The following is a 19,627-nucleotide window of genomic DNA, read 5'->3' as shown; positions in this document are numbered from 1 at the left end:
GACTTCCCATCATTAATTCTAGAAGGACCGCTAGGTGCATCTCGCTTATTTATGGAATCCTTACACTAAAGAGTCATTTTTCTAAAGGATGGCAGTAGATGCTTATTATTCATGCTCGCATTAATACTATAAGCTAAGGCAAATGGGTCTACATTCTTATCTACAAATGGGCACTTTTCAAGTGTTGCTACATTTTGCATCCTATTTTAAAGGCAACCATGAAAATGAGTAAATCTTATGCTGGGTCCCTGGTTTCCTCTGGAGTCTCTTGCCTGCTATAGATGAGTGCCTCCTGGTCAGCTTCAAATTAACTTTAGGGACCTTAAGGGCCCTATTTTTACAAGTGGTTGGCTCCTATATTAGTTGCTAGTTTACTGAAGACTCTGGCAGTTCAGAACCAAAGGCAGCATTTCAGTTTAAGCAGAGTTACCATACCACGTCATGGTCAGGAACACAGAAAGCTGTGATGTAATAAAATCGGAGAAATGGAGAGCAATTCTATAAAATGAACGAGGCAGGTCGGGGAACTAGGAAGATGAAGTTCCAGATTGAAATGCTTCCAACTTCTCTGAACTCTTCACCTTAGGTCCTACTTGGACAACCATTGATCACATCTGCAGAAAAAATATGTAGATGCACTTTCTCAGATTGCTGCTTCATAATCTTCAAATCCCAGATATTCTAAATTGATTCTGAGCTTTTAAGTATGGCATTAAAATCACCAGAAGTTCAGTTAAGTGATAATTTGCAGGATCTCCTATTTAATCAGTTTCTTTCTTGCTTTTCCCCTACTCAGATTCTTCATGTTTTTCTTTTTCATTCAGTAAATGTACGATCATTGAATCCTCAGAGGATGCCTTTTAAAGTGGTGGGTTGGTTGGAAATGGGAGAAAGGCCTTGAAGGGTGTGGTAGGCTAAGAAATGCCCCCCCCCCCACCCCCCAAAAAAGTCCATGTTCTAATCCTTGGATTCTGTTAATTTTTCCTTTTATGGCCCAAAGGAGGTCTTTTGTGGCTGCATTAAGCAACTGAAATGGAGGATTACCCTTAGTTATCCAATGGAACCTCAATGCAATCACATGTGTTCTTATAAGAAGGAAATAGAGGAAGATTTGACATAGACGAAAGAGGAAACGGCAATGTGACCACACAGGCAGAAATGGGAGGGATGTGGCCACAAGCCCAGGAATACCAGCAGCCCCCAGAGGCTGGAAGAGACAAAGAACAAATGTGATATGGTTTGGCTGTGTCCTCACCCAAATCTCATCTTGAATTGTAGCTCCCATAATCACCACATGTCATGGGAGGGACCCTGTGGGAGGTAATTGAACCATGGGGGTGGATTTTTTGTGCTGGTCTCATGATAGTGAATAAGTCTCATGAGGCCTGATGGTTTTATAAAAGGCAGTTCCCCTGTACACGCTGTCTTGCCTGCTGCCATGTAAGATGTGCCTTTGCTCCTCCTTTGCCTTCTGCCATGATTGTGAGGTCTCCCCAGCCATGTGGAACTGTGAGTTCATTAAACCTCTTTTTCTTTATAAATTATGCAGTCTCTGGTATTTCTTCAGAGCAGTATGAAAATGGACTACTACAAGATGCTTCCCCAGAACCTCCGAGAGCATGCAGCCCTGCTGACACTTGTATTTGGGCCCAGTGAAACTGATTTTAGACTTCCAGACTCCAGAACTGGGAAAGCGTGCTCTTCTGTTGTTTGAAGCCATCAAGTTTGTGGTCATTTGTTACAGCAGCCACAGGAGGCTAAAACAAAGGGAAATAAATGGCATTGCCACTTTTAAAGTGGCCATATCTTACAGGCAGGCAAAAGAATGCACCTATGGAGAGATCAGAACTGGAATGCTTAGAAGCCGTGTGCTAGCCCTTGGAAGACTATGAACTGGACAACAACTGTGCTGTGCACTGGCCTGTCTGCTCCTTCCCACCATTCACAGTGGGAGTCCATGCAGGGCTCCTAGCTCAGCTCTCTAGGGGACACCCCTGAGTTTCAAAAGGTGGTTCTTTACCATCTTCACTACCAAGAAAGAAAATGAAATTCACTCACAAGAAGATGCATTTTGATGTTTTTCAAAATTTGAAAGAAAGAGGAAGGAAGAGGAGAGGAAGAGGAAGAGGAATCTCCAGCATTGACTTAATTCTTTTTATTTTACATACATTCAATTAAACAGATTTAAGCTCCACTTACAGTCTATGTTATTAAATTAATGGAGATGGGAGATTAAATGAAGATCAATAAAAGAAGCCAATGAAATTCAAATTAATAATATACATTGTATATGATAAATAATAATGATTTCTGAGACTAAGTCACCCCTTACAATGTGTAAAGGTATTTGCTACGTGTCACAAGTATTTCAGGTTTAGCATGCCTATTCTGATAGGCATCAGGTGAAGAATTGTCCCACCTGTTATTTCTCTATTGGGAGCACACTACACCTGTGTTTATACAGCAATCCAGTCATTTGGGAAGGTTAAATTATTAATAACTGACCTTGGTGTTGGTACCTCATGAAGACACATACTGGTTTAGGCTCTCAATTCAGGTATGAGTATATGTTTATGATCAGAACATGACTTTATTAATTTTATTGCACAAATGATATGTATAAATAGAAAAAAATAGACAGTAGACATATATTAAATTGGCTAGGTGTGGTGGCTCATCCTGTAATCCCAGCACTTTGGGAGGCTGAGGCAGGCAGATCACCTGAGGTCAGGAGTTTGAGACCAGCCTGGTCAACATGGTGAAACCCCATCTCTGCTAAAAGTACAAAAATCAGCCAGGTGTCATGGTGCATGCCTATATTTGCAATATTTTTTTCACTTTAATAAACTCTCTCATCAAATAATAAGTTGGTTTTAAAATCAAAACACATTTACAACATTCACTATTTCATTTTTTAATTTTTAATTTCTGTGGGTACATAGTAGGTATGTATATTTATGGGACACATGAGATATTTTGATACAGGCATACATTAAATAATAAACACACCATGGTAAATAGGGCATCCATCTCCTCAAGCATTTGTCCTTTCTTTGTGTTATGAACAATCCAATTATACTCTTTTAGTTATTTAAAAATGTACAATAAAGTATTGTTGACTATAGTCACCTTGTTGTGCTATCAAATAGTAAATCTTACTCTTTCTAACTCTATTTTGTACCCTTTAACCATCCCCCTCTGCCCACCATCCACCACTACCCTTCCCAACCTCTGATGACCATTGTTCTACTCCCTAGCTCCATGAGTTCAATTGCTTAATTTTTGGCTCCCACAAATAAGTGAGAACATGCCAACTCTGTCTTTCTGTGCCAAGTTTGTCTTTCTTAAATTATTTCACTTAATATAATGACCTCCAGTTTCATTCACGTTGTTGCAAATGACAAGATCTCATTCATTTTTCGTGGCTGAATAGTACTCCATTGTGTATACGTACCATATTTTCTTTATCCATTCATCTGTTGATGGACACTTGGGTTGCTTCCAAATCTTGGCTATTATAAACAGGTCTGCAACAAACATGGGAGTGCAGGTGTCTGTTTGATACACTGATTTCCTTTCTTTTGGGTACATACCTAGCAGTGGGATTGCTGGATCATATGGTAGCTCTGTTTTTAGTTTTTTGAGGAGCGTCCAAACTGTTCTCCATAGCAGTTGTACTAATTTACATTTTCATCAACAGTGTATGAGGGTTTCCTTTTCTGCATATCATTGTCAGCATTTGTTATTGAATGTCTTTTGGATATAAGCCATTTTAACTGGGGTAAGATGGTATCTCATTATAGCTTTGATTTGCATTTCTCTGATGATCAGTGATGATCATATACCTGTTTACCATTTGTATGTCTTCTTTTGAGAAATGTCTATTCAGATCTTTTGCCCATTTTTAATTGGATTATTAGATGTTTTCCTATAGAGTTGTTTGACCTCTTTATATATTCTGCTTATGAATTGCTTGTCAGATGGATAGTTTGCAAATATTTCCTCCATTCTGTGGGTTGTCTTTTAACTTTGTTGATTGTTTCCTTTGTTGCACAGAAGCATTTTAATTTGATGTGATTCCAATTGTCCATTTTTGCTTTGGTTGCCTTTGCTAATGGGGTCTTACTCAAGAATTTTTTACCCAATACAGTGTCCTGGAGAGTTTCCCCAACTTTTTTAGTACTTTCGTAGTTTGAGGTCTTACATTTAGGCCTTTCATCCATTTTGATTGGATTTTTGTATACAGTCAGAGGGAAGGGTCTAGTTTTATTCTTCTGTATATGGATATCCAGTTTTTCCTTCATAATTTATTGAAGATACTGTCCTTTCTCCAATATGTGTTCTTGGCAACTTTGTTGAAGATGAGTTCACTATAGGTATATGGATTTGTTTCTAGGTTCACTATTCTGTTCCATTGCTCTATGTGTCTGTTTTCATGCCAGTACCATGCTGTTTGTATTACTATAGCTCCATAGTATAATTTCAGTATAAGTCAGATAATATGATTCATCCGGTTTTCTTCATTTTACTTAGAATAACTTTGGGTATTCTGGGTCTTTTGTGATTCCATGTAAATTTTAGGGTAGTTATTTCTATTTTTGTGAAGAATGTCATTAGTATTTTGATAGAGATTTCAATGAACCTGTAGACTGCTTTAGATAGTATGGAAATCTTAACAATATTGATTCTTATAATCCATTAACTTGGCAAATATTTTTACTTTTTATGTCTGCTTCCATTTCTTTCATCAATCTTTTATCATTTTTATTGTAGAGATATTTTACTTCTTTAGTAAGGTTAATTCCTGGGTATTTTATTTTATTTGCAGTGATTATACATTTCTTAATTTATTTTCAGATTGTTCACCACTGGCATATAGAAAACTACTGATTTTGTATGTTGAGTTTATATCCTGCAACTTTGCTGAATTTGTTTATCAGTTCTAATTTTTTTAGTGAAATATTTAGGTTTTTCCAAATATAAGATCACATTATCTACAAACAAGGATAATATGACTTCTTTTCCAGTTTGGATGCCCTTTATTTCTTTCTCTTGTCTGATTGTTCTAGCTAGGACTTCCAATAATGTATCAAATAATAGTGGTGAAAGTAGGCATCTTTGTCATGTTCCAGATCTTAGAGAAAAGGCTTTCCTTTCAGTATAATACTAGCTGTGGGTCTGTCATATATGGCTTTTATTGTGTTGAAGTATGTTCTTTATATACACAGTTTTTTGAGGGTTTTTAAATCATGAAGGTATGTTGAATTTTATCAAATGCTTTTTCAGCATCAATCAAAATGATCAAATGTTCTTTGTCCTTCATTCTGTTGATATGATGTATTAAATATCACATTGATTATTTTGTATATGTTGAACTCCTTGCATCACTGGGATAAATCCCACTTGGTCATGGTGAATGATCTTTTTAACGTGTTATTGAATTTGATTTGCTAGCATTTTGCTGAGGATTTTTGCATCAATGTTCATCAGGGATATTGGCCTGTAGTTTTCTTTTTAAAATGTGTCTTTGTTGGTTTTGGTACCAGGGTATTACTGGCCTTGTAGAATGCATTGTGGAAGTATTTCTTCCTCTTCTATATTTTGGAATAGGTTGAGTAGGACTGGTATTCATGTTTCTTTAAATGTTTGGTGAAATTCATCAGGTCCTAGGCTTTTCTATGTGAGGAGACTTTTTATTGTGACTTTGGTCTTGTTACTTGTTATTGGCCTGTTCAGGTTTTGGATTTCTTCATGGTTCAATCTTGGTAGGTTGTATCTAGCTAGGAATTTGTTCATTTCTTCTAGTTTTTCCAATTTATTGGCATATAGTTGCTCATAGTAGCTTCTAATGATCCTTTGAATTTCTATGGTATTGATTGTAATGTCTCCTTTTTCATCTCCAATTTTATCTATTTGGGTCTTCTTGCTTTTTTTCTTAGTCTGGTTGAAGGTTTGTCAATTTTTTTAATCTTTTCAAAGAAATGACTTTTTGTTTTGTCAATGTTTTGCGTTATTTTCTTCCTTTCAATTGCATTTGTTTCTGCTCTAATCTTTACTATTTATTTTCTTCTACTAATTTTACTTTGCCTTGCTTTTCTTGTTTTTAAAAAATGCATCATTAGGTTGTTTATTTGAAGTTTTCAAGTTTTTCTGCCTTTTGATGTGGGCATTTATAGCTGCAAACTTTCCTTTTACTACTGCTCCCACTGTATCCTATAGGTCTTGGTATGGCATGTTTCCATTATCCTTTGAAGACATTTTTTCATTTTCTTTTTAATTCATTCATTGACACACTGATCATTCAGAAGCACATTTTAAATCTCCATGTGTTTGTGTAGTTTCCAAAATTCCTCCTGTTATTGATTTCTAGTTTTATTCTATCATGGTCAGGGAAGATACTTGATACAGTTTCACGTTTTGAATGTTCTAAGACTTATTTTGTGACCTAACATATGGTCTGTCCTTGAGAATGATCCATGTGCTCAGAAGAAGAATGTATTTTCTGTAGCCATTGGATTAAATCTTCTGTAAATATGTATTAGTTCGGTTTGGTCTACAGTGCAGAGTAAGTTCAATGTTTCTTTGTTGATTTTCTGTGTGGATGATCTGTCCACTGATGAAAGTGGCGTTTTTGAAGTTTCTAGCTATTATGGTATGGGAGTCCATAGCTCTCTTTAGCTTTAATAATATTTGCTTTATATATCTCAGTACTTCAGTGTTGGGTGCATATATATTTACAACTGTTATAACCGCATGCTGAATTGACCACTTTATCACTGTATTATGACCTTCTTTGTCTCTTTTATAGTTTTGTCATGACATCTATTTTGTTGGATATAAAATAGCCACTCTTGCTCTTTTTTGGTTTCCATTGGCATGGAATGTCTTTTTCCGTCGCTTTATTTTAAGTCTGTTTGTCTTTATAGGTAAAGTGTGTTTCGTGTAGGCAACAAACAAGTCATTGGGTCTTTTGTTATCCACTCAGCCACTCTATGGCTTTTGATGTATGTTTGTTTACATTCAAGGTTATTATTGATAAGTAAAAACTAACTCCTGCCAGTTTGTTGTTTTCTGATTGTTTTGCAGTCTTCTCTTTCTTCTTACCTTTTTTCCTGTATTCCATTTCATGAAGGTGATTTTATCTGGTGGTATGTTTTAATTTCTTGCTTTTTACTTTTTGTGTATGTGTTGTTTGTTTTTTTGATTTCAGGTGACCATGAAGTTTGCAAATAATATAACCCATTATTTTAAACTGATGACAAGTTACTACTGATTGCATAAACAAAAAAACTAACAAGCATAGAGAAAACCAATAAAAGTATACACTTTATCCACTTTTAACTGTTTGTTGTTTCTATTTGTGTCTTCTTGTACTGTCTATGTCTTGAAAAGTTTTGTAGTGATTATTTTTGATCAGTTCATCTTTTAGTCTTTCTACTCAAGATATGAGTTGTTAACACATCCAAGCTATACTGTTAGAATAGTCTGTTTTTCTGTGTAGTCACTATATGGAATTTTGCACCTTCAGACGACTTCTTATTGCTCATTTACATCCTTTTCTTTCAAATTGAAAAATTCCCTTTAGCATTTATTGTAGGAGAGGTCTGAGATTGATGAAATCATTCAGCTTTTGTTTGTCTGGTAAAGTCTTTATTTCTCCTTCATGTTTGAAGGATATTTTCACTGAATATGCTATTCTAGGATAAATGTTTTTTTCCTTTCAGGGCTTTAAATATGCCATGCCACTCTCTCCTGGCTTGTAAGGTTTCTACAGAAAAGTCTGCTGCCAGAGGTTTTGGAGCTCTATTGTATGTTATTTTTCTCTTGCCACTTTTAAGATCCTTTCTTTATCCTTGACCTTTGAGAGTTTGATTATTAAATGTCTTGAGGTAGTCTTCTTTGGGTTAAATCTGCTTGTGTTCTATAACCTTCTTATACTTGAAGATTGATATCTTTTTGTAGATTTGGGAAGTTCTCTGTTATTATCCCTTTGAATAAACTTTCTATCTCTCTCTTTGTCAACCTCCTGATTCAGCCAACAATCTCTTATATTTGCCCTATTGAGGCTCTTTTCTAGATCTTGTAGGCATACTACATCCTTCTTTATTCTTTTTTTGGTCTCTTCTGACTGACTGTCAGGGGTGGGGGACAAGGGGAGGGATAGCATTAGGAGAAATACCTAATGTAGATGATGGGTTGATGGGTGCAGAAAACCACCATGGCACATGTATACCTATATAACACACCTGCACATTCTGCACATGTATCCCAGAACTTAAAGTATAATATAAATAAATAAATACAGAATGTCATTTTTCACACTTCTGGAGGCTGGAAGTCCAAGATCAAGGTGCCAGCAGGGTTGGTTTCTGGTGAATTCTCCCTTCCTGGCCTGCAGACCTCACCTTCTTGCTGTATCCTCTCCCTACTTTTTCTCTGTGAGTGCACATATGTGTGCATGAAGAGAGGAAAAGAGAGTTCTTGTTTCTCTTCCTCTTTTTAAGTACACTAGTAATACCAGATTAGAGCTTCACCCTCTTATCTCATTTAACTTCAGTTTCTTCCTTAAAGGCTCTGTCTCCAAATAGAATCATATTGGGGGTTAGGGCGTCAACATATGGATGTGTTGGTAGGTACAACTGAGTACATAATACCCATGCACATAGACATCTTTGGGATGGCCCTGTCTTACCTAACATTTCTGTTCTCTGACCCCCAAAGATTCACGTCCTTCTCATATATAAAGCACATTCATTTACTCCACCCCAAGGTCCCCAGAAATCTCAACCTGTTATAGTATCAACTCAAAGTCTGTGATCTCATCAGTTCAGAGTTCCCAGATTTTAATATTGAAATCATCTGAATGAGTTTTGAGTAGGCCTCTGGGCATACTCCATCCAAAGCACAATTCATCTCTACAGTGGGTCTGAGAAACTAGAGAGGAAAACACAGTAGTGGGACAAGTATAGAATGACAGTTATAGACATTCTTCTTCAGAAAGGGGGAAAAAAGGAGTCATTAGTTCCAAACAACTTCCCAATTCAGTTGGGGAAACTGCATTAGGTTTACAGGTTTGGGAATAGTATCCTAGGGCTCTCAGGTCTGCCATCTGGGAGTCATCCTTCTTCTTCATGAATGGCAGCTTGAGCTTATAGCTGAGTAGTTTTATAAGCATGTTTTCTGCCTGATAATTTTGGGGGTCTGATATGGTTTGGTTCTGTGTTCCCACCCAAATCTCATGTCAAATTGTAATCCTAACATGTTGAATGAGAGGCTGGTGGGAGGTGATTGGATCATGGGGGTGGTTTCTAATGGTTTAGCACCATCCCCCTAGTGCTGTCTTGTGATAGAGTTCTCACGAGATCTGCTTGTTTAAAAGTGTGTGGCACCTCCCTCTTTGCTTTCTTTCTCTCCTGTCACCATATCACAAGGTGCTTGCTTCCCCTTTTCCTTCTACCACAATTGTAAGTTTCCTGAGGCCTCCCCAGCCATGCAGAACTGTGAGCCAATTAAACTTCATTTCATTATAAATTACCCAGTCTCAGGTAGTTCTTTACAGCAGTGTGAGAATGGGCTAATACAGAGTCCAACAACCTTTATTTGTTTCGTGTTCCCTCTCTCCTTTTCAGACCAAGCTGGCAATGTTTCTACAGATATAAATTCTTAAGAATCTGTGCATCTTCTATGTATGTCATGGGAATTCATTCCATTAGACAAGTGGCTCTTCCCTAGGATTCTTCTAGATACTTTCATCTCTATGTTTGGCTTCTGCTGAGAGAGCTTTGGGGTCTGTGAATCACACATTTAAGCTCTTCAAAGGGCCTTTTGTGTGACTGAATGCTTACCTTTTGATCTTTCAAGGTATTAGCAAAAGTTTTTCACCCATGCTCTCAGGATGGCAGTATCTTTCTTGACAGTGAATCTCTTAATTTCAGCATTTTTTATAATCTGAATAAAGTGACACATTTCTCCAAAGAAGATATAAAAATAACCAGTAAGTGCATGAAAAGATGCTCAACATCATTAGCTTGTAATATTATTCATCTATAAAAAGGAATGAAGTACTGGTACATTCTGTACATATTACAACATAGATGAACTTTGAAAACACAAGGCTAAGTGAAACAATCAGGTCATGACAAAATGCATATTGTATGATTCCATCTATATTAAATGTCCAGAATAGCCAAATGTTTAGAGAGAAAGAAGATTTTTGGTGCGAAGAGCTGAAGAGAGATGTGGGGGAATGGGGAGTGCTGCTAATTGTTATGCTAATCTTTTGGGGGTAATGAAAATGTTCCAGATTTAGGTCAGTAATGGTGCACAACTCTGTGAACATACTAGAACCATTGTATTGTAGATTTTAAATGGCTAAGTTTTATGGTATGTAAATTTTATCTCTAATAAAGGTGTCAAGAAAGGAATAAACTAGGTAGGGAAACATATCAACCTATCCACATATGTGAAGTCACAGGTGCCTAATGGCTGTTACTCACTAAAGCAAACAGGCAGCTGAATATATCTTAAGAGTTCAGTTTATTTCCTAGATCTAAAAGAATGGAGGCAAGGACATGAAGAGGGAATGAATACCTTTGATGTATTTGATTTAGAAGCTTAAAATAAAGCATAACTACAGTTTCTTAGTTCATAAGATGTACTGAATAATGCTGATGACTTAGTTTCTACAATATCAATAAAAAGTATTATGTGACTAATTTTGGTATTATGCTACCAGTTTTCTTAGATGATTTGAAGACATGTGAATGTGTAAGGAAAAGCTTTTAAGATAAATTAGTATCTCTGTGAGACTTTTTATAGACATAAGTCTGGAGTATAACCATAAATATACTTTAGTAACACAAAGACTGCATTACAAAAAAGTAAGCAGAAATACAAGCAAAGGCACAGATTTTTAAAACAAATGCTTTCTTCATTCAAAAGAAATGGACTGAACATCTGTTTGCCAGGCCCCTTGGAGAGATGAAGTCGCAATTCCTAACTAAAACAGGAAAGGAAAATATCAAGCTAGTACGGGAAATAGACTTGAAAGCAAATAACTAGTTCATTGATAGTAGCTCCTGGTGGCAGAAAAGAAAACATGATCAACTTTCAGAAAGTAAAACACCCACACACATTGTAAAGAGGTATTGACTGTACATTTTCTTGTAGCTCCTCTAGCATCACTCAGGCAAAATTGTTTAATGCAATTCTTATCCCAACAATAGTTATTTCATTTCTTACATTCAGGGTTGGATGGTTCTAGAGAGAGTTCTTCAGAGAAATATATTTTTATGTATTTTGGAGTAAATCTCACTCTTTGTAAGGAGAGAGAATGTTCCCCTGACTCACAGCTGCTGCCGTGGCTTCCTTCCATCTCTGGGGTTTTTGTGTATGGATGAGATGTTACCATCTCAGCTCTGACCTATGGATTCATATGGTGAACAATCTGCCAGTGGGACAGTTTAATTCAGGATTCAGTCGAAATACCCAAGGTTCATATGATGATTTGCAGACATGCTACCTGGTTTTAAATTTTATTGTTTCTAATCTCTTGATGGTATAGCATGATATAAATTTATTCTTTCATTATGATAAGAATCTACCAAGGAAATAGGAGTAGCACCTACAACACATAGCATGGATTCTATCTCTTTTACTTTAAGAAAAAAGAAAGCAATATAATTGAAAGTCTTGTTCCAGCATCCACAGGGCCTGACACAGGGTACTCAATCAATAAATATGCTGGCAGAACTAAATGATGTGTTTCCTGTGTTCTCATTGAGCTTTTTCCTTGTTACTTAGCAGCATCTGTGTTAGGTCCATTGCTGATGGAACAGGATGCAGTGGTTTATTTTTAAGCAAAAGTGATCTCTTTGGAATTTGTGAATTAATGGTACAGACATTGGAAAATGGACAGCTTCTTTGATTTCCACCTGTTTTTGTGAAGTGTTGGTAAGGAAGCAAACAAATAGTATCCATTTTGTAGGAATAACATACAAATTGTTCTAAATACAAAGAGTACTTTACTCTGAGCCTCAGCTTGGGGGTCTGTCTCCCCTGTAAAGCTAGCCCACCAAGCCCTTGTCTCCTTTGAGTTTTGAAAATACCTAATGCTTGACATCTGCCAACCGATTCCTCTCACATCTTTGGAAGAGTCATTTATCTCTCAGTAGCTCAGTGTAACTCTCCTTCCTCCTTGTTATGGTGGGGATCAGGAGAAATAATAAATATCATTGCACTTGGAAGACTATAAAGCACTTTAGAGTTGTCAGTTATTCCAAATTGCTCACAAAAGCAGAACCTTACAGAAGGTCTTGGACTCTTCTGGGTAGGTTTTCTTTGTTATCAAGCTGAGTTTGTCGGTAGCTCACCTCTACTTGCAGGAATTGCATGCCCCTCCAGCAGCTATGCTCAGGTGATGGGATTTATTTCTAGTTTTCTGGTATTAAAATATTTAGAGAAGGAGTTCCAAAGGGTTCTCCAGGAATTTTACTATTTAACAAATATCTGAGGAAGGGAAAGGAGGCTGAGAAATTTGCATTACACATTGGCCTCCATAAAGAATAACTACATCACTACAGATTTCAGCATGCCTTTACATGCTGGTGAGCTAACCAGGCCAAGTCAATTTGCAGTGCCATGGAGTTTTCTATAATATATCAAGCTAAAGGGCTGGAAAGAACTTTATTTTTCAGTTATCCCTGAATTGCCTTTGGGATGAAATCCAAACAGTGAAAGCCACTGCCCCTTCTTGTATCGCCAACTTTATGTTGCCTTCCAGTTTAAGAAGGAAGATTGAGCACAGAAATGTTCCTTGTTTTGATGGCAAGCATGTAGAAGTGACAGCAAAATAAATAACAAAAAACATAGCTACAGCCGGGCATGGTGGCTCACACCTGTAATCCCAGCACTTTGGGAGGCCGCGGTGGGCAGATCACCTCAGGTCAAGAGTTCGAGACCAGCCTGGCTAATATAGTGAAACCCTGTCTCTACTAAAAATACAAAAATTAGCCAGGCTTGGTGACAGGTGCCTTTTATCCCAGCTACTCAGGAGGCTGAGGCAGGAGAATCGTTTGAATGTGGGAGACGGAAGGTGCAGTGAGCCAAGATTGTGCCACTGCACTCCAGCCTGGCTGACAGAGCATGACTCCATCTCAAAAAGCAAACAAACATATGTGAGAAACCTGCCCACTTTACACATGTACCCTAGAACACAAAGTATAATAATAATAAAAAAGCAAACAAAAGCATAGCTGCTTCTTTCTCAAAAACAAGAGCAGGAGTTCTTCACATACCTGGATTGAAAAGGAAGGCATCCTCACAAGAAGGAACAGGTAAAAACCTACAGCAGGAGAGAAGGCCAAATTTCCATCATCCTCAAGTCATAGAGACTGAAGTCAGGCACAACAGGAGGGCTTGGAAGGTTGGTTTTCATGAGAGACCAGGGGTACATGGAGCCCCTGCCTGAAAACGGGGTTTGTGGTCAGAAGGCCTCAGATCACATCACCCATTTGGGGGAAAGGGCTCCAGCCCAAATGGTCACCTAAGACTTAGTTTAGAGCTGTTACCTAGACAGAATCTCAAAACTGCCTGAGGACCACCCAACCAGAGGCCTCTCAAAACCCAGAACACTTGTAAGACAGAAGCTTACGACCAAGAACCACAAGGCATCTGCAGAAAACATCCCCCTGTGAAGCAGAAACCGACCCAACACACCTGAAAACCAAAATCCAAAGAAATTTAAATCAATAGGGAAAACAGAAAATGATATTTTAGATTTTTCAAGAACTATGACTCTAAAGAAGCATGAAACTATAAAATATGAATAGATGATCTTGAAAAGATTATTTAGACATATTAGATATTAAAATGTAATTATTTTAAATTTAAATCCTTAGTTGGGTAATAGAATAGTCTAGGTGTATTAAAATACTGACAATTAGGAGACTGCACTGAAGAAATCATCCAAATACTCCCAGAGGCATAAAAAGGTAGAAAAACTTAAGAAAAGCCCAAGGTGTGGGGACTGACCTAGAAGCTCTGGCACAGCCCAGCTGGGATTCTGGAAGGAGGGGACCAAATGCTGGAGGAGTCATATTTTATGAGATAATTATTGGTAGTACTCCTGATGTGAAGAAAGGTAGTCTTTCAGCTGAAAATATTACTGACTGTTAAGTAGAATTTTTAAAGAAAATCCACAAGTGGGCATTTTCTAATGGAATTTCAGAATATCAAATACAATGAGAGAATCTCCCTCCCCTCTAGGAATTTCCTGTTCACACTGTCTGCCAATGCCAATGCCAACACACACAATCTCCTGAAAATACTGCATTCACCAACATCTTCCTGCCCTTACGATCCTTCCTAGCTTGAATGTTTGTCTCTCTCCTTTATCTTGGCTAGTAGCCTCTTTCCTTCAGCAAGTTCTCCTGGAATCCCTCCCACTTTCTTATTTAATAGTCTGCTTCCATATTAGCAGGACAAGCCCTGTTCCTCTTGGTACCATCCCTGCTGTGTTCTGGTCATTCGTTCCACTTTGGCTCCACTGCTCTGTGAGCTTGTATAAGGCCTTTCTCTTCTTCAGGGCTCAGCGTGGTTTGTGGAATGTGGCAGTCACCTGTGCCTGTCATTATCTCAGATGATTTTGGGAATGAATCAAACCATAAACCAATGAATTAGATATCAGTTGAATGTGCAAATGAGCCATCTAGGTCCAGAGAGGCCAGCAGTGAGTCTCTTAAGGAGACAGAGCTAATTAAGGACAGAGTCATGTCCTGGCTTGAATGGAACACTTTTAATAGCATATAACATAAGACTCCACCACATACTTTCCCTATACAGAAGTCTTAAGTGTTTTAAAAATATCTTTAAAAAACAAATAAAATTACAGTTTTAAAATAAAATACATGTATAAAAGAAAGATTTTCAGAAAGTGAATACATTGCCTTTTCATCTTTTATTTCCAAAGTCTGTTTAAATGGCAGTCTTACATGTTTTTTCTTATGAGACACATAGATACCTTAAGTTGTGTGGTTAGAATCATTCTTGAATAGTGAAGTTTAATCAGATAAAATGTAAATTTTATCATGATTATTTATTTTCTGACCATGTATTTAAGAATGTCTCAGAAAGTTTTAGACTTCTTAATTGTAAGATCAGAGTGTAACTTTATTAGATCAATGTCTAGTAATTTTTAAAATTCTCATTTATTGTCGTGTATATGGAAGTGTGTCATGTTTGAAGCCCTGTGCCTTTTCGTGGGGCTGCTTCATCCACACCTAGAAAGCTCCTAGAGCGAAGAAAAAACTTGGTTTGGTTTAATGTGCTATGTTCAGCACCCAGGATAGCTCCATATACAGTCAAGTCTCACAATAAGGCCACCTTGAGTCGCAGCATTCTGTAATTTTCAAAAGACTGCTAACCACAGTAACCCTATTTGATATTCAAGAGATCAATCAATGCACAAAGGAATACATGACTTTTCTGACAACTTCAGTAATTTGCCAACATCCAGACCCAAAAGGAAGAAACCAAAAGTGACGTAATAAAACACATGCAATGTACTAGGGTCCTAGAAGCTTTGAATATTTTATTTAGAGATTATTTATTCCTATATGTTTATGTAATCCTAACAAAATTTCTTTCTGTTTTTCTAACCTGCCAGAGAGTTCAAAACAGAAAATTAAAAGAGGCAAATGGGGGCAACCTGCTCGGGTCCCTTCCACACTATGGAAGCTTTATTCGTTCATTCTTTGCAATAAATCTTGCTGCTGCTCAAAAAAAAAAAAAAAGGCAAATGGTTCTGTCAAGGTCAAGAACAATAACAGTCGAAAAAGTGTAACAGCCAGAAATTGAAACAAGAAACAGACATACCCACCAGACACTGAAATACAAAAGCACACAGATCTAGAGCCACTGAATGTGGAATGCACACAGACCCTGAGTGTGGAATGCACACAGACCCTGAGTGTGGAATGCACGCAGACCCTGAATGTGGAATGCACACAGACCCTGAGTGTGGAATGTACACAGACCCTGAGTGTGGAATGCACACAGACCCTGAATGTGGAATGCACACAGACATAATGCACCTCAATTAGCACCAAGATCACCCCACATAACAGCACAACAGGAAACTGTTGAAATGAGAACTGGAAGTCTTTGAAAAAAAAATGTGCAATGGTATTTAGCATCTTGTATTTAAGAGGGCAGGGAAGTAAATAAGCATCCTAGGTAGATAATACCCATCAGATATGGTCAGGTTAATATGCAGAGGAGTTTCTTGTTAGTATCACAGAAGTGAAGGTGGTGGAATGGCCTGGCCTGTAGGCTCACAGGTCAGGCAAGCTGACAGCCCTGTGTCTTTTCAAAGTCGGTAAGTGGATTTTTGTGCCTCTAATGGAGAGAGCCTCTTCTGAGGAGGAGCAAAAGCTCTAGAAGCTTTGACCCCTGGAAATACAGGATAAAAGCTCTCAGATTTTTAAAGTCTCACCCACTGGTGCCATTAACTAAACATCTCCTCTTAGGATGAACATTAGCTGAGTGTGTTCACAGGCTTATCCCAAGTGCTTACTCCTAAGCCTTGTAACTGAGATGCGGTAAGTCAGAATCTGGTAGTTAGTGTACAAATAATTGGGGTTTTATCCTGTCTGAACAAGAACTAACCCACAGTCCAGAGACAGCCAGGGACAAGTGATGCTTATGGAGAATGAAGACCTAAGGAATATTTTCTGTGTCTTTGAATTCCCAGCAGCCAAAATGTTGCACTTAATGAATGATCAATTACATCATATGACTGAGATCCATTCTGGATATCCGTACCTTCCTCTCAACTATTCCCACCCTATTGTTCATAAACCAATCTTGAAAGAATTATTTACCTCCATACTAAGAAATATGATCACTTACATGCTGCAGGTGTGGGTGAGGAGGTGCGATGCTATTCTACTGAATCATGATCTCCTTAGCATAGATTTTGATAGTTTAATTAAAAACAGAATACGAGACTGGCTTTTATCCTCATTCACTGATGGACATGATGTTTGTTCCCATCCATACTGTTTATGAAAGGCAATCAATGTTTATGGTCCTCGCATTTTACTAATTATGAAACAAGTTTAACTCTTTCTTTTTTTTTTTCTAGCGGAAGATAACAGTCTGTCTCAAAAGAAGAAGGTCACTGTGGAAGATCTCTTCAGTGAAGATTTCAAAATTCATGACCCCGAGGCTAAGTGGATAAGTGGTAAGTCCAGGTCCTTCATGCACGGGACATTGCTTCCCCACGCCTCACCTCCACTTTCAATAGGTTGGGTCTGGTAATTTGCCTCTCAGATTTCCCCCTTTGGCCACAAAAGGGGATCTACAGAGCTTTTGCTGTGATCACCGTCAGATTATCATTCTATGAAAGTGTGTATCTGGTGAAATCAGGCTTTTGTAATGGTGTTGCCTCCCAAGCATCCGCACAGCCTTCACTCAATGAGAAATGCGTCTGCTGAAGACGTGTCCTCTGTGTGCCACCTCCCAGAGACATCATTTCTCTGGGGGAGCTGCGGGGTGTTGCTTAGCAACAGGAACAGTGCAGGGCATGGTGAGCTTTCCTTCCTTCTCCACTATCTTCATTCCCATTTTTTCTCTTGCTCTCTTTCCGTTAGGCAAAAGGACCAAAAGCAACTCACGGGGTTCTTGTAGAATAGCTTCCAAATGAACCATACTGTGCCGTACGTAGATGCAGATTCATTTATTTTCCCTGTTGAACTTTAATTTGGATTAAATCTACTTTCCTTGTGTGGGGGATTTAAAAAAAAAAAAAAACAGAACAAAATACAGTTGGGGGCAGAAGGCATATGTTCATAATGCCTGTGTTGGTTCAGAACATAATCTATTTCTTCTAATTGCGTCTGAAATAATTCAAGTGCATTCATGGAAGATGCACCCATCCCTCCATAGGCCAAGTTGACAGCATCTCCCTGTTGTCTGCATTCCTGTTGCTTACATTTAGTCTTTGCTTCAGTGGAATACACTTGAAGGTTTATCCTCAGGCCAGAGAACCTTTATAGTGATCAAAGTCTAGTTCGGATCCTTGCTTTTATAATAAATGAGGTCCAGAGAGATCAAGTGACTTTTCTGAGGTCACAGAGCTGATGAGTGCAAGCTGTGGCTAGCAGCCTGTCCCCTGACTTCCAATTCAGTGCTCTTCCCACTGTCCTGTTTTGCTGAGTGATCAAGTGTCGTTGTATTTTTTTTTTCTGTCAAACTGCTTCTGAAATGCCTTTTCATGCTTCACAAACTCTCAGAAATCAATTAACAATGACTCTTGGCTGTTAGTCTCCTGCTTAGGGCAACCACTTCTCTTTTGTCCTCTACAGATTTCTGACCCTTAGATTAGATTATTTAAAAATGAAAAAAGTAGATGGATCTCAGAGGGAATGCATTTTAGAAAAATGGGGAGAAATGAGAGCAGTATATCATGAACACCAAGGGCACACACAAGTTAAAAAAAAAAGCACAGAGGCCTTTTTTTTGGTGGAGGAATTGATTTTGCCTTTTGTTTTCGGCTGACCTGGTGTCTGCTGTATGTTTGTGTTCACCCGTGCATTGGCAAATGCAAGCACTTGTGGCATACTCAGGTAGACCTTCAGAGGAAAACATGACTACTCTCTGTGAGGAGCGCAAAGCTGTGTTGGAGACAAATCTGAGCAGCCAATGGGAATCCTAACACACCAGACGCAGAGAGGAGGATCTGAAGTTCTCATTCTTCTCAAAGGACGTCCCAGCGACAGTGCACAAACTCAGTCTTAAAGCGATAGCTAGGAGCTTGTTAGAGAAGGCTGAGAATAGAGCCCTGGAAGAATGTTGGGTCTAGAATGTTAGTCTTGCTAAACCCTGGTTGGGGGAACCAAAACCGAGCTGAGAAACAATGCCCAGCAGTTACGAAAACAAAACAAAACACTTAGACTTGTGGTATTAAAAAAACAATGAGTGAGGTAGGGCACAGCGGCTCACACTTTGGGACGTCGAGGTAGGCAGATCGCTTGAGCCCAGGAATTTGAGACCAGCCTGAGAAACATGTTGAAACCTCACCTCTATACAAAATTAGCCAGCCATGGTGGTATGCACCTGTGGTCCCAGCTACTCGGGAGGCTGAGCTGAGAGGATGGCTTCAGCCTGGGAGGTCCAGGCTGCAGTTAACTGTCATCGTGCCACTGCACTCCAAGTTCAGTGACAGAGCAAGGCCCTGTCAAAAAAAAAAAAAAGAGTGAACTCTTTGGTAGTTGTCAAAAACCAATGATAAAGGCTCCGTTAATCATTGCAGAGTTACTTCATTCACTTTAAGCTATTATGTCTTTACAGAGCAGGTTTGTCCACGGAACTGTTTCTCAGTGATATACATGGGAATCACACCACCCACCACTACCACCAGCACCACCCACCACCAGCACCAGCACCACCACCACCACCAGCACCAGCACCACCACCACCAACACCAGCACCAGCACCACCAGCACCAGCACTACCCACCACCAGCACCACCAGCACCACCACCACCACCAGCACCAGCACCACCCCCTCCCCCCACCCCCTCCACCGGCCCCAGCACCCCCACCTCCACCACCAGCCACCAGCACCA

The 19,627-nt window shown here is 38.7% G+C and overlaps 1 protein-coding gene across 1 annotated transcript in view; it reads left to right on the top strand.

Moving 5' to 3' along the window:
* Positions 1 to 16,179: 16,179 nt before the first annotated feature.
* The window catches only part of DPP6 (dipeptidyl peptidase like 6), a 423,259-nt gene continuing 419,811 nt past the window's right edge, over positions 16,180 to 19,627 (top strand). Inside the window, exons 1-2 of the mRNA XM_017860556.1 lie at positions 16,180 to 16,216; positions 17,144 to 17,242. Of these exons, the coding sequence (XP_017716045.1) occupies positions 16,180 to 16,216; positions 17,144 to 17,242 (136 nt within the window). The remainder of the gene's footprint in view (positions 16,217 to 17,143; positions 17,243 to 19,627) is intronic.

The sequence above is a fragment of the Rhinopithecus bieti genome, unplaced genomic scaffold (assembly GCF_001698545.2).
Source record: "Rhinopithecus bieti isolate Rb0 unplaced genomic scaffold, ASM169854v2 scaffold_50877, whole genome shotgun sequence".
NCBI lineage: Eukaryota > Metazoa > Chordata > Mammalia > Primates > Cercopithecidae > Rhinopithecus > Rhinopithecus bieti.
Note: the sequence above shows the minus strand (reverse complement) of the source record. Positions and strands in the feature narration are given on the sequence as shown.